At 50.4% G+C, this 15,288-nt stretch overlaps 1 protein-coding gene across 9 annotated transcripts in view; it reads left to right on the top strand.

The window, feature by feature from the left end:
* RASGRF1 (Ras protein specific guanine nucleotide releasing factor 1) overlaps positions 1-15,288 on the top strand; it is a 112,152-nt gene that overhangs the window by 12,960 nt on the left and 83,904 nt on the right. For all 9 annotated transcript variants that reach the window (XR_006887734.1, XR_006887732.1, XR_006887733.1 and 6 more), the window contains exon 2: positions 10,903-11,009. Coding sequence is in view for 6 of the 9 variants with exons in the window: in XM_046655491.1 (XP_046511447.1) it covers positions 10,903-11,009 (107 nt within the window). In the remaining 3 variants the exon portion in view is untranslated. The remainder of the gene's footprint in view (positions 1-10,902; positions 11,010-15,288) is intronic.

The raw sequence follows: 15,288 nt of genomic DNA, 5'->3' as shown, positions 1-15,288 counted from the left end.
TGGATAGATGGCCCCATACTGAGGGAAGAGAGGGGAGAGATGGACTCCAGGCCAGGGCATGTATACACATACATACACAGAGCTGAGGCCCATCAGGTTCTCTCTATCACAGCTCTCTCTGGACTGGGATATCGAGCAGCATCTGGCAGAGAGGGCTGGCTGAGGCACAGGGCCAGCTGGGACCATGGCGCCAAAGGTGGACCAGGAGGGAAGAGCCAGGACCCAGTTGGGGAGAAGCTGGCCCTGCCTGACCAGGGCATCAGAGTGGAACCTAGTAAGGGGTGGAGTTGACCAAGAATGATAGCGTCCACTCTGCAGCTGACCCAGCCCACCTCTCCTCTTGGAAGAGGCAATGAGCAGAGGCCCAGACATGAGTCTGGACTCTAGCCAAGCAGGATGAATGTGAAGGAATGAGACCAGAGGCAGGGAGACCAGAAGAGGGCAGTTTAATGGTCCAAGGGGAGATGATGAAGCCTTGGAAGCAGGGTGTGGCAGTGAGGATGGAGGAAGGCACAGATTCCGGAGCTATAAAGAGCAAAGAAGTTGGTGCTAGTTGAACATCAGGAATGAGAAAGAGACAAGCTGAAGGTGATGCAAAGAATGCCAAAAATTTCTGATTCATAGTAATCCTTTGATCCTCACACAACTATGACTATTCAGTTTACAAGGCCTCACCCTCACAGCAGTGGCTGGATCGTGTGTGCCCCTACATGTGGGGTTTTTTGGGTTTTAGTGTAAAGCAACAGAAATTTACTCTCTCACAGCTCTGGAGGCTAGAAGTCTGAAGGCAAGGTATCAGGAGGACCAAGCTCCCTCTGAATTTTCTAGGGGAGAATTTTTCTTGTCTCTTCTAGCTCTTAATGACTGCTGGCAGTCCTTGGCATTCCTTGACTTGTAGATGCATCTCTCTGACTTCTGCTTCCCTCTTCAAGTGGCTTTCTCCCCGTATGTCTGTGTCCAAATTTCTCTTTTTATTAGGACCTCTTCTTATTAATCCAGTATGACCTCATCTTAACTTGATTACATCTGTAAAGACCCTATTTTCAAATAAGGTCATATTTACAGGTTCCAGGTAGACATGAATTTTAGGGGACATTGTTTGTACACACACACGTGAATGATGTGCTTGTGTGTTTCCTAGTAATTTTCTGCTGATAGGTTGATGAGATCCATCACTTGAACTTTGAAGATGATTCAAGTGGTTTAAAAACCCTTATGGAGCACTTCTATGAACCACAAGCTCTCACAATTACCTGTTTTAAACAACTCTGTGAGGTTGGCAATATCCTCCCCATTTTGTGAAAGAGAAAACAGGTCCACAGAAGTAGAGACATGTTGGAGACTCCAAGGCCAAATAATAAATTTGAACCCATGTCTGGCAACTCCAAACCCTGGCATGTGCCACAACCCCAGGGTCCTAAAGTGGATCCCCCAGAACACTGATTTTAAGGAATGTTGATAGATCTTCCAAAAAATGAAAACAAAAGGGTTCCACGGTGGAATAAGTTCCAGAAAAGGTTCCTTCATCTCAGGACTGCTCAGTGCCTTTACAATGTGAGTCTCCTCCTGCTCTCCCTGAAGAGTCACAGCTCTCATTCATGAAAAGCCAGTGCCCATACCCTTCCAGCCGGCTCGACTACTCAGGCCTGAGAAGCAAATTCAATGCCACTTGCTGTGTAGCTTTTGCTGTTAATCAGTTAATAAGCTGGGCTCCTGTGCCGTGGTGACAAATGCATTCAGTCACCCATTCAGCAAATGAAGACTACTCTGCACCCAGGCCGAGGCACAGTGCCAGGCTCTGGGATATTTCTTGGTCGGGAACCCTTTATTTGAAAGGAACAGGAGCCCATTCAAAACAGCTTAAGCAAAAGAGAGGACTCTTCTGGAATAGTTACAGTGGTAATTAGTGGAACCCAAGGAGAGAACATGTGTCTGGGGCTCCAAGGACCAGGAACCACCTCTGCAGCCCGCCTTTGCCCCCTACTCTAGTTACATGGTCTTCCATCTCTGCTTCCCTCTGAGACACTTCTGCTTACTTCTTTGTCTTGTTACTTGCACTTAGTTCAACACACAGAGCTCATTAATCTGGTCTCTCCATATCACTATTCCAAATAACTGGGAACTCCTGGATTGGTGGCTTCTGGGGCATGTGTCCACTGCTGCCCCAGGACTGTGGGTCTCGAGGAGAGCAGGGGGTGGGCAGAGGGTGAAGAAGTCTTCCCCTGCAGACATTGCTCCCCACAGGGGCTCCCAGCGCTGAGTGAACACTAGAATCAGCGGGAGGACTTTTAAAACTACCAGTGCCCCAAACCTACCCCTGCCTCGCACCCCTCCAACCCCCGTGTTCTGTTTTAATGGGTCTAGGGAGGGACTGAAGCATCAGTGTCTTCAAGTGCCCAAGTATCTCTGATGTGCAGCCCGGATTGAGACTCTCTGCTGTAGTAGGAAAGACAATTAAAAAGGCAGCGCAATACCAGTTGATAATGGCTTTGATGGGGAGGACAGAGGACTGTGGGCACATGTGGCACCCCTGACAGTCTAGAAGGAACAGGAAAGAGATAAGCTAAGACCTGATGATGAGGAGTGCCTGTGTCTTTCTGAAAGCACTCAGCACGCAGGCTTTTGTGTTTGTCATTGATAGCCATGGGGTAGACAGTGTCTGGGTTATAGTGGGCACTGGATAAATCTTGGTTGAATTCATGGGTAAGAAGTCATTCAGGTAGAGAGTAAAAGGTGGGGAGGACCTTATTTTTCATGATTGACACCACTTGTGTGTAGTTGACCAAGGCAAGTATTATAGTCTTGCCCATTTGCCAGTGAGAGATGAAGAGGCTGCCCTCAGCTCTGAGCAGTATTGCAGACCCAGACCCAGTTGTTGGGACAACCACCTGCTGCATCCACCTGTAGGGTGACCAACTGTCCTGATTTGCTCAGGACTGTTTTGGTTTTAGCACTGAAAATCCATGCCCGCGGCAACTCCTCAGTCCTGGGCAAACTGGGACGGTTGGTCACCCTGCCTGTCGGTGGTTTCTCAGTGTTCTGTGGAGGTGCTGCAGGGCCAACTGGGAGATGCAGGATGCAAGGGGAAGGCTCCCAGCCCGCCTTCCCACCTTCCAGAGGTTCAAGTCTGCTTTAGCTGTTCTACGTGTAGAAGTTTGTTATGCTATAGGCACTGGGGACTTCAGAAACAAAGGCTGGTCTTGAGGCAGGAGGGGGAATAGATCCAGCCCCAGACAGGCACTGGGCAGCAAGAGCCATTTAGTGGCACGGTCATATAGGGGGGAGAAAGGGCATCTTGGGGCCAGGCATGAGCTAGAGCCCAGGACCTCAACCCAGGTGAGGCCACAGATGTGGAGGACCATTTCCTCCAGCCACGATAAGGAACCAAATGTGATTCTGGTCCTGGCACAACCCCAGGTATGATTTCTGGATCTCTTCCTATGAGCCTGATAGGTCACAGATGTAGTTTCTGGATCAATCCCTCTTAACCTGCTGGAGCCCCAGGTGAAGGTCTAGACCAGTGAGTGGTTCTCAACCTTGACTGCATGTTAGAATCACCAAGGGATGCATATGCCACATGCAGACTAATTGCATCAGAGTCCAATGTACAGCCATGGTTGAGACCCACTGATAGAGATACTCAGCAAGCCAGGTGAAGCCCTCATGGTCCAGGCTCTGACCTTGAACCTGGTAAGGCTCCTGGAATAATTCTGGATCTGTCACAGTGGTCTGGCTTTGATGCTCAGGTATTTCTGGATCCATCTTAGTACTCCTGGAGGAGCATCAAGTCAAGGTATCCATCTCTTACTTCAGGTCTAGGGAAGCTCCTGGTCTGTCCTGGATCTCGGTGGAGGCCCCAGGTGGAGTTCTGTGCCTATCCCTGCAGCCCTGGTGAGGCTCCGAGAGTAGTCCACCAAGTCTTGCTTCTTCTCTGACAAAGTCAGGTGGTCAATTCGTGGTTTCTGCTTCTGTTGCATTTCTTGATCTGTTTCAGCAACTCTAGTCAGGCCTGTTAGGATTCGATATTGAAAACATGGATTCCCGGAGAGGCTTCGGGTTTGTTTCTGAATTTATCTGATAAATTCTGGAGTGTCCAGCAGAGGAATCCAACTGGGATCTACATGAGTGGGTGTGGTCACATTGTTGTGGCAGATGTGGCTCAGATCCTATCTCATGGTCACGCTGAGGCCCATGTCTTATTCTGAGTGAGTCCTCCAGACTCTGAGAAGCTCCAACGTAGTTCTGCTTGGTCAGGCATCATTCTGGGCATGGCCGAGATGTAGTCCTGTTCTCATCACAGCAGCTCTAGCATCCCCAGTGTGAGTCTGGTGTCCCACTCTACAGCTCTGCCCAGGACCCATCTCTGGCCTCTGCCCAGCCTTGTAGCTCTGGGGAAACCCAGGGGCAGTTCAGCTTTCATGGGTGACTTGAGGTCTGTCTGAGCTCTGATCTGACACCACTGAGACTATGGGGCTGTCTCAGGTCTGGTAGTAGCCAGGGTCACTATTCCTCCCTGGAAAAGATTGATAATTGAGATCATTTATCCAGAACCACAAGAAACACCCCAACCTCATTCTAAACCACCAGCCTCGTGAGGTCCTCAGGCAGTTGCTGGTGATGGAGCACTCCTTGGTTCTCTCTAGCTATCACAGAGCTCCAGTGAGCTAGGCTGGCCCCACCAATGCCTTGGAGCCCAGGACCTGGAACCAAAGCAGACCAGTGGTCCCTCTTTCCTCCCTAAGCCAATGCCCCAGTCAATGATCATACTGCTCCAGTATCAAGAAAGCCTGTCCCAAAATACAACCAAACCAGCCAGAAAGGAACTTAGGGGGAGGGGAGAGAGAGCGTTGGGGCCAGAGGAGTGTGTCCAAGCTCCTGGGGCAAGGAGAAAGAGACAGGGAAACCTCTGACTCTGGATGCAACCAGTCACCAGCCTGAGCAAGAGGAGCGAACCAAGGAAGGGGAAGCCAGAGGGCCCATATGTGGGACTGCTTCTGTGACTGTTCTGTGGTTCTGGCCAGTCAACTTCAGGACTTCACCTGCCATATGGAAGGAAGCTGGAAGAAGGAGGAGGACAGCTCTGGGGAGGGAGTAGAGAGGAGAAAAGCAGGAGCAGAGACACAGAGAGAGAAAGGGGCAGAGAGGTGCTAAGAACAAAAAGGAGATGGAGACAGAGAACAATGCAAAGAATGAAAGCAAAGAACCACAGAGGGAAGGGGAGACGATGTCTTTCCAGCTCAAAGAACCAAGAGATGGGCTCCTCCTAGCACTCTGGCCCATCCAAGCCAGAGCAGCCCTGCTGCCTGTGAAGGGTTCAGGGATGGGAAGCAGCCTTCCCCTGGGTCCTGAGAGTCATCATCGAGGCAGGGCTTCAGTCTCAAGCATCTCCGAGCCAACATCCCTCTGTTTTGTGTCCTTTCTCCTGTGATGCAGTGCCTGCATTGGTAGCCCTGCCTGGGGGTGTGGCTGCTCCCCGCCTGCTCCTAGGGCTGCCAAGGATGAGAGAACAGTCTTGGGTGTCCTCTGGGGAGGGCCCACCCTGATCCTTGACATGCTCCTGTGCAGCCACCAGTCACCCACAAGATGGGCAATGCAGATCCTCACCAACTGTGCAACTGTTTCTTTGATGTTGCCCTGAACTTCTGATATGGAGCAGGGCCTGGACAATAATCCTATTTTTACTCCAAGCCCACAGCAGTGCATACAGCCAAGAAGTCGTCTCTGTTTTAAATTAGGCTCAGCTGTACTGTCCAAGAAAGCTTGCCAAGGAGAATGACATTATAAAGATGTTAATAAAATAAAAATTTTAGCAAACGTGTATTGGATGCTTGCTGTTTGGCATCAGCATCATCTCATTTGACTCTCACAACAATCATGAAAGGAAGGGACTCTTCTCATGCCCATTTTGTAGATGGAGAAACTGGGTTAGAGTGATCAACCAACTTGCCCAAGGTTACACAGCTAGCAAGTAATACCAAGAAGAACATTTCCCAAACAACAATGCCACCTACACCTTTCATTTATTGTCATCCAAAACATGTAGGAATATGAACCACCACCCTGTCCTTTCCTCCTCCAATTAATAAGGCCATTTCTTAATCTCAAAAGGAAATAAAATTCTTCCAAATGGAGTCTCCCTTTTTTTTTCATCCCACACAGAAATTAAGGCTGAATGACAGCATTTCTGCTCCGTTTTTCACTTATTATCCTCTGTCCCAGCCAGAGGGGCTCCCCAGGTGGAGGTTGAGTGGAGTGTGGGCTCCTTACTGGATTATTCTAACCCTAAGACTCTCATGTGTTCTCCATCTCCAAAGTCCCAGAAGATCATCAGGACTCATAAGAAATCACAGACCACCCCCGTCCCGCCCCCACATCCATGGAAGTTAGGAAACACAAGAAGAACCAAGTGTAACCTCAGCAGAAGCTTACTGCCTGAACACTTCCCGAGCAGAAGCCAGGTGCCCGGGGCATTACTCCCAGGCCGCTGGACTGTTACCAGCCGTGGACCACCTGGAGACCCCCTGAGATGTGGGGCAGTGGGCTTCCGCTGCCTCCAGGGTGTCTGTCATCCCATGCCAACTCGTGGGTGGACTCTCCCTGCTGGATTAATTGTGCACCTAGAGCCTCTCATAAACGGCTATGTTTTCCTGCAGGTACCGTAAAGTGTTAATGGTGGAATCTAGGTAGTAGTATATGGGTTTTTACATAAAAATCTTATAACATTTGTGAACAATTAAAATTTTCATAATAAAATGTCAGGGAAAGGGTTTGGCACAGAGGAAATTGTGCCACCACAACACCCACCCCCAGGGCTCTGCTTATTTGGGGTGAACCTACCTTGGTGATGAAAAAATCAGCAGTCCCAGATCCCCACTAACGAAGACAACAGAGGGCTTGTGCCCCTGAGAGATGCAGCCACACAGGGCGGCCTGGCTGCAGGCAGCATGTGCTCAGGAGGGTTATTGGCAATGTTATCACTAATATTGACAGGAGTAAGGAGGTGAGGACCACAGATGCCTGTGGTAGGAGATAGTGTTCATGTGTCTGTTCATTCTTTCCTTCCTCAGCCATTTGTTGGTACTTACTTAGTACCAGGCTGTGTATGGGCTTCTAGAGTCTCCAGTGAAGCCCTCCCAGGGCAGTCAGCCAGGCCTGTGAGGCTCCAAGGAAGGAGAGGCCTCAGGGAGAAGGCAATCCTATAAATGAAGGAAGAAGGCGTCCCCACAGAACACACGTCTCTCTGCCCAGCCTGAGTCAGGCCTGGGATCCAGACCAGCACCTACCGCAGACTGTGTCCTGGCCTGGGTGTTCTCTGGCTGACTCCACGACCCAGTGCCACACCTGGGTCCTCAGGCCACACCAAGGCTGTACACTTGACCCTGAAAGAGAAGAGGGCCAGGCCAGAACCACACCCAGAGCATCCCTCAGGCTGTGAGGAGAGACGAGGAACCACCCAGGGCCTATCCAGAACTCCAGGGAAAGATCCAGAACACACATGCATACACACTGTCTCATTCATGTTCTCTGCTCCCTCCTTCTCTTCCTCCAGAAGATAGGTAGGTAGGCAGATAGATAGACAGATAGATAGAAATGTAGAGATATATAGATATATCATGGAGGTCCTAATGACCTTAGAGCCCAGCTCATCTAACTAACTACCCATTTCACAGATGAGGAAGCTGAGGATGACAAGGAGGATAACACTTACTTGCCCCAAGCCATGCTGTGGGTCAACTGCAGAACTGACACAGACCAGACTCCATTCCAGTGCTCCTTCTCTGCCCAGGAAGCTCTTCTTGCCCCGCTTAACTCTAAGTGCACTCTTATCCTTACTGTGAAGAGAACAATGGGGGCCAGGGAAGAGCCCTGGGCTAAGAGCCAAACCCCCTGTCCACGCTGGACTCCATTGGGCTCGGCCCCTGGAGTCTCCACCTCACAGCCCCCTCCATGAGATGGAAGTCTTGTTGCCTACCGTGCAGGTGGCTAGGCTCCCGCCGGAACATATGCACAGTGTCCGCACCATGCCAAGTACGCAGGAGGGCCTCACAAGACCACAGTTGGCTTCCCTTTCGCACGTCATGGGCAGTTTATTAGGTTTTTCTGTATGTAGGTCTGAGAATCCGACATGTTCATTCAGTCTCTTTCAATTCAACTTCCCTTTTCTTAGCATCTTCACAGAGCCTGGAGCTCACCTTTCTCTCCAATGTGTGGGCTTTCTTCTTTCCAAATGGGTTTTCCCTCCTTTCTCTGTGTCTCTGTGTGCTGCTCTCTGTCTCTGTCTCTCTGTCCCTCTTTCCGTCCTCTCTCTCTCTCTGTCTACATCCTACTTCCCTCCTCGAGGGAGTCCCACATAGAGCCGAGTCTCGTTCATCTGGCTGCCCCAAGTGGGGATTGGCAATGACTCAGAACTGCTGGGTGGAAGTTTAGTTTCCCTTAGTGAACGCTTTCTACTCCCCATTCGGGCAGTGTGGTTGTATAAAGCAGATGTCAGGAAGGTTTACAAGCATGAGGGGAGCGCACTGCTCTCCAGTGGTCAGAGGTGCTCGCATTCCAGCAGAGGCCGCCTGGGCAGCAGAAGCACCACAGGGCCAAGAGCGGCCTTTGGGGCGAGGTTGGGGGGTCGTGGTACACAGGGGTGCTTCTCACTAAGCAGGGCTGATGGGAGTGAAGCCTCTGTTGAGAGTGAGGGGCCGAGCCCATCACTCCCTGCAGTTCTGAGGGGCCAGACCCAGGGGTCTCTACCAATGCCGGCTCCTCCCCAGAATGAGAGCTCTGGGTCCCCCAGCAGCCCAGTGGGGAAGGAAACCACTCCTGCCCTGAGAACTCGGCCTGACCCCACCAGTGGGCCCATCCAGCTCTGGGACATCCCCCTGGCGCTCTAAGGGGACCCAGCAACTCACTGTGCCTGTGTAGCTGAGAGTGCCTTCCTTACGAGTTAGGACCCCAAGTCTCTCCTGCCTTTGAGGTGGGACCTTCCCTTTTTCATCTTTATATCCCAGTGCCCAGCCCAGGGCCTGAATGGTGCCCAGTGAAGGTACGTTATCCTGGCTCCTCTGTTTTCTAGCTGTGTGGCCTCGGGGAAGTGGCTTCACTTCTCTGAGCCTCAAGTTCATCCTGTAGAACTGTAAAACAGATAGTGATACCTGTTCTACTTGGTGACTATGGGAATAAATGAGATCACAGGAGACAAGCATTTGTGTGCTTGTCTCTCAAGAGATGGGGAAAGTGCTAGATAGCGACCTGCAGCTCTGTTTTTAACCTGCTTCCTTCTTGAAGGGGAGGAGTGCCCACTGGGCCCTTCCAAATTCAGCTATTTGAGGCTGCAGCTGACATTTCATTCTACAGCCCCAGTTATCTGTTTCCTAGGAAACAAGTGAGAGACAGTGACTCTGTGACAACATGCATGCACGCGCACACACACACGCACCCTGGCTGCCACCGAGACTGACAATTAACAGAAATACAATAAATGTCATAAAAGCTAAAAATAGTTTACGTTCCGTGCCTTGTGCTGCACTCCCTGCTGCCCGGGCACCGAGGGATGCAGGGATGGAGGACAGCACTCTCTCTGACAGCGCCACTCCATCAGCTGCGGCGCATCTTCTGAATGGACAGGCTTGAGGGTGCTCTCTGCCCCACCCCTGCCTGCCTCTCTCCTCCTGGTTTCACCAAGAGCAGCTTCAGGGGACTTCCCCAGGTTGGGTCCCCAGCACTTGGCTTGTCCACCCACTCTGACTGACCTCTTTCCCTGCTTTCCTCTCCGCCCCGAGGCTGGCACCCTCAGCCCCTATCTTCAGCCTGGAGAATGCGGCCTACAAGCATGCACAGTCTGCATGTCCATCCCCCTACCCTGTCCCTGACCCCGTAAGACCTGCCCTTTATCCTGCCAATGCTCTCCATCCACCTAGTTGCTCAAGCCAGAAGCCTGGGAGTTGTCCTTCTGGCTCTCTCCTCCCACCCCATCCCTCTGCTCAGTTCCACCACCGAGGCCCTGTCCACCTGCCCAGCCTTGCCTCTGGCATCCCTGTTCCTGCTATATAGGCCCCTCCCACCCCCTGAACATGTCTGTGTCCCCGACATCCATGCTACTCCCATGCTCTTCCATCTGACTGAAAACCTGGACCAACACCCCATCCTCTGGGAAAGCCCTCCCGCTTTCCCTGGGCTGAATCAGTGGGTGGCTTCCTCTGTGCCCCCACAGCCCTTTTTCCCCACCTCCATTACAGTAATGATCATTGCCCTGAATTAACTGTAGCAGACACATTGCTGACTAGGTTTCAGGTGTTGTTCTAAGAACTTCATGGGAATTCACTCATATACAATATTACAGACATGTGCCTACCGTTGGCTCCTCTGCTTCCTTGGGAGCTCAGGGGGCAGGCCCTGCGGTTGACCCAGCTGTAAGTCAGCCACCTGCACCCGACACAGAGGTGGCTTCCAGTGTGCTCTCCTGGGGCCCATGTCTGCCAGTTCATTGCTCTAACCCCAGGACCTCGAAGAGTGCTTAGCAAATTTTTGTGGAGTGAATTAAATGCCTGCTGCACAGAATTGGCAACCGGTTCCCAAAGGGGCTGCTCTCCTAGTGAGTGTCCCTGACTTCTTTCTAGCATACCTGATGGTTTGAAACTGGCTTTTTCACAATTTGTTGGCGAATAGGGCTTTGTGGGGTTTGCTTTCTTCTTACAAAATCCTAAGCATAGGTTCTGTTACACTACACAAAGGCTGCCTTAATCGAGAGTCTGAAACTGCTAAATAGAATGGCATTCTGATGATCACAAATAATGCAACTGTGCCTAGCTGATGTGGCAACAAGCGCTTTGCAAAATGGCTAGATTGATAGCAAGAGACGCTGCTGGTTCCATGGACCCCCTGGTAATCGGAGATGTCTTCTTCTTGGTGCAGCATTATTTCACGGTTAACTTCAGCCATGAGAACCAGAAAGCCTTGGAGCTGAGGACAGAAGATGCGAAGGATTGTGACGAGTGGGTGGCAGCCATCGCTCATGCCAGGTATGTCCCCCCTAACCCCACAGTCCAGGCAGGAGGGACTGAACCCAAGGGTCCTGTTTTGAGCAAACCCCAACCCCAGGAAGGGCATGGCAAAGGAGGAGAGGAGGGGAGAATGAAAGCTGGACAGGGTCCACCTTTAGAGCCCTGGAACTCTGAGTCTGTGCCTCCCTGGGGAGCTGGGGAACGAGAGGCCGTGGGGAGCAGCATTGAGCCTCCCACCCACTTCAACCAGACTAGCTTCTTTTTTTCATTAGGGGAAGTGAGTATGATTTTTTTGGATTAAAGGGTTTTATGACTACCAAAGTCTAAGTCTCCGGGGGTCTAACCCAGATGCAGCCACTAATTTGCTGGATGACCATGAACTAGTCCTATCTTTTCTTGGGGCCTCAATTTTCTCATCTATAGACTGAAACTCTCTAAACCTCTCTGAGCTTTGCTATTCAGGGATTCTAGACGCACTCCTCCCCTCATTCCCAACAGTGTGTGCCCCTCTGTGGAGGAAGACTCGCTGGGCCAGGGGCAGAAAAGCAAAAGAAAGTATATGCTGCAGAAAAAATGGAGGCTCCCTACTGGATGGAGTCTTGATGGCTCCTGGGGAAATAATGGGCTCGTGGACTGGGCTATGGCCCCAGAGCTAACAGTCCTCCAGCAGGGCTGGAAAGGGACACCCAGACTCACCTCTCTAAGCAGCAGATCTTTCTGGCTTAGTGGATACAGTGCGTTTCTGTGTCTACCTCCCTGTAAAATATAAGCTCCTGGGGACATGAAACAAGTGCAATTCTTTGCATCCCCAGGGCCTGATAAATGCATAGACAAGTGCTCAGTAAATGTGGGTTGGAAGAATGAAGGGATGAATGAGTAGATAGATGATGGATGCAAGATTGGATTTTGAGTTTATATAAGGAAGATGAATGGAGGGTGGATTAATGATAAATGGGTGAGTGTTTAAAGTATTTGTGGATGAGGGAAGGCTGGCTGGCTGGGTGGATGGATGGGTGGATGGATGGGTGGATGGGTGGATGGGTGGGTGGATGGCTGGCTGGCTGGATGGGTGGGTAGATGGATCCAGGGCCCTTCCTCGAGGCTTGGATCAAGCCAGCTGACCAGAACCCCCTTGTTGTGGCCATAGCACTGACCTTGGCCCTTTTGTTAAGCCATCTCCATCCCTGTCCTCAAGGGGTGTCCAGTCTAGCTGTGGAGACCAGGTTCTCACAATGAACCAGTAGAGTCAGGCTCTGAGTGTGGTGTTGAGTGGACAGGGAAGGGACTCCCCTAGGGACATCACAGTCCAGTCAGGAAGACGTTAGACGTGTGCACATATAGCTCTGGTGCAGGAAGCCTGTGTTAAGTACAAAGAACCATGAGAGAGAGACGTTACTTCCATCTGCAGGGAAATGGGGGAAGCTGGAAATAGGGAGACATTTGACCTAAGTCGGAGGACTAGGGCGTATTTAGTAGGTTTAGATATGAGTACTTCAGCTGCCACCACACCCCAAAAAGCCTTAAATAAGGCCACTGATATAGGAAAGAGAATTCCAAGAATAATGAAGAGACAAAGTTTGGGTGTCAGAAGGCAGATGAGGTTGGACATTGGACTGAACCAGCCAGACTGGCCTTGAATACCTAGCTGAGATGTTTGACCTCTCCTCTGTAAACTGTGGGGAGCCATCGAGGTTTTATGCCAGGAGAGTAACATGATCAGAGCTATGATTTGGAGTAGAAATGGCTGGTGTTGTGGAGGATGGAATCAAGTGGGCAAGAACCCAGGTTCAGGGAGAGCAGAGGGACCTCAGTCTCCCCAACACTAAAGTGAAAGCAAAATACCAGGGTTGTTTTGAGAACCAAAGGAAATTATTTATGTGAAGGGACTTTGTAAGTGTTGAATTATAGAATGTTAATTTGTTATACATCCTGATAACCAGGACAACATTGATTTAGAAAATCAATTAACACAAAACTTTCTAGAGACAATAAGATACCACTACCTATAAAGTCTAGAATAGCTAAAATGATAAAGACCAACAGTACCAAATGTTGGAGAGGGGGTGGAGCAGCCATAATGCTCACAGCATGCTGGTGGGAGCACAGAATTGTTCAACCACTTTGGAAAATTGTTAGGCAGTTGCTTAGAAAGTTAAACATAGGGACCGGCCCCATGGCCAAGCGGTTAAGTTCGTGCACTCATCTTCAGTGGCTGGGGTTTCGCCTGTTCAGACCATGGGCGTGGACATGGCACTGCTCATCAACCCATGCTGAGGCAGTGTCCCACGTAGAAGAACTAGAAGGATCTACAACTAGAATATACAACTATGTACTGGAGGGCTTTGGGCAGAAAAAAGAAGAAGAAGAAGAAGATTGGCAACAGATGTTAGTTCAGGTGCCAATCTTTAAAAAAAAAGTTAAACATACACCTACTCTATGACCCAGCAATTCCACTTCTGTGTATTTACCTAAGAGAAATGAGAAATGTCCACAAAAAGCCTTGTAATGCAGATGTCCTTAGCAGCTTTATGCACAATAGGCCAAAAACTAGAAAAAGCCAAGCGTCCATCAACAGGCAGATGTATAAAGGAACTGTGGTATATCCACACAATGGAACGGAACGCAAACAGCAATCAAAAGGAACCTGCTACAAACATGAGTAACTGTGTTTCAAAGTCAATGCTCTGGGTGAAAAAAGCCAGGCGCAAAAACAGTACATGTTGATTCCAGTTACTTGAAATTCTAAAACAGGCAAAACTAACCTGTAGTGATGGAAACCCAAAAACTAGTTGTTCCTGGGGTGGGGAGTGGCTTGGAAGGGGCACAAGGAAACTTTCTGATTGATGGGAATTTTCTTGAGCTTGATTAGGACGCACGATTTATCAAAGCCAATCAAACTGCATTCAAGGTCTGTGCTCTCCATCATATGTGCATTGAAGCTCAAATTTTAAAAGCGAATCATGTGTATTAGAGAAAATATTTTAGTTCTCTATTGCTGCAGAACAAATGACCACAAACTTAGCAGCTTAAAGTAACACCCACTGGCTTTCTCTCAGTTCTGTAGGTCAGAAGTCTGGGCTCAGCTACAGTCTCTGTTCAGGGTCTCACAGGCTGAAATCAAGGAATCAGCCAGGCTGGGCTCTTACCTCGAGGTCTGGAGAAGTCTCTGCTTCCAGGCTTATTCCTGCTGTCGGGAAGATTCACTTCCTCGTGGGACTGAAGTCTCCGTTTTCCTTGCTGGCCGTCAGCCAAGGGAGGCTCTTGGCACCAACAGGCCACCTGCGTTCCTTGCTTTGTGGTCCCATCCATCCTCAAGCCAACAACAGCATGTTGAATCCTTCTCCAGCCCCAAATTTCTGACCTTCCCTTACATGACCAGCCAGAGAAAACTCCATGTTACAAGGCTCCTGTGATTAGGTCAGCCTCACCTTAGACAGTCTCCCTGTCTTGAGGTCAGCTGGGCCGTATAACATACCCTACTAACAGGAATAAAAACCCAGCATATTTATCATCCTGGGGATAATACAGGGCTTGCAAACCAGGGTGGGGCAGGAAAGCTTGGGGCTATCTTAGAATTCTGCCTGCCACAGAGAGAGGACAATAATTCTTTAAGCAACTCACTAAATTGAAGATTGGCTCCAAGTAGCCAATAAAATAATAATCAGCTGAGAGAAAAGTCCTACCCAGCTTGCCTGGGCCTCTCGCAGCCTGGCAAAGCATGTCCCCATCCAAGGGTACCTCTGTCTACTGCACAGTCCCCTAGAGTCTGTGAGGCTCTTTCACATGGCGTGCTGTTTGCTCCTTATGACAATCCAGTGAGGGGTCCCTGCAGCCCCATTTGACGGATGTGGACAGTGAGCCCAGTGGCACACAGAGGGTGGGCACCTGAGTGGAGCTTGGGGGGCCCCAGATCCTGGCTCCCAGCTTAGCAGTCTGTGACTCCCAGGTAAGGCAGATTCAACTAGAACCCTGCCCTCCCCCGAAGAGGACCAGTCAGGCAAATTGACATCACGTACCTTTGAACAGAGACCTCTCCGAACTCCTCATCCTTCTGGAAGCCAGGGGCACCTGCCAGTTGGACATGCTGCGGGTTTCCTTCCCTTGCCAAACCCTGGGGGCTGAGTCAACTGGCTGGCCTCAGAGGAGTGTGCACCTTTCAGCCTGCAGGGAGGCACCGTGACGGTCACTGATGAGGGAAGCTGAGCCCCTTCCCTAGAATAGCCATCCTCGCCGAACTGTCCAGGCCGGCTGTGCTGGGCAGCTCCTGGGCCAGCACAGGCCACAGGGTCTTCTCTGG

The sequence above is a fragment of the Equus quagga genome, chromosome 2 (genome assembly GCF_021613505.1).
Source record: "Equus quagga isolate Etosha38 chromosome 2, UCLA_HA_Equagga_1.0, whole genome shotgun sequence".
Taxonomy (NCBI): Eukaryota; Metazoa; Chordata; class Mammalia; order Perissodactyla; family Equidae; genus Equus; species Equus quagga.
The sequence above is the reverse complement of the archived record's forward strand: the minus strand, read 5'-3'. Positions and strand labels throughout refer to the sequence as shown.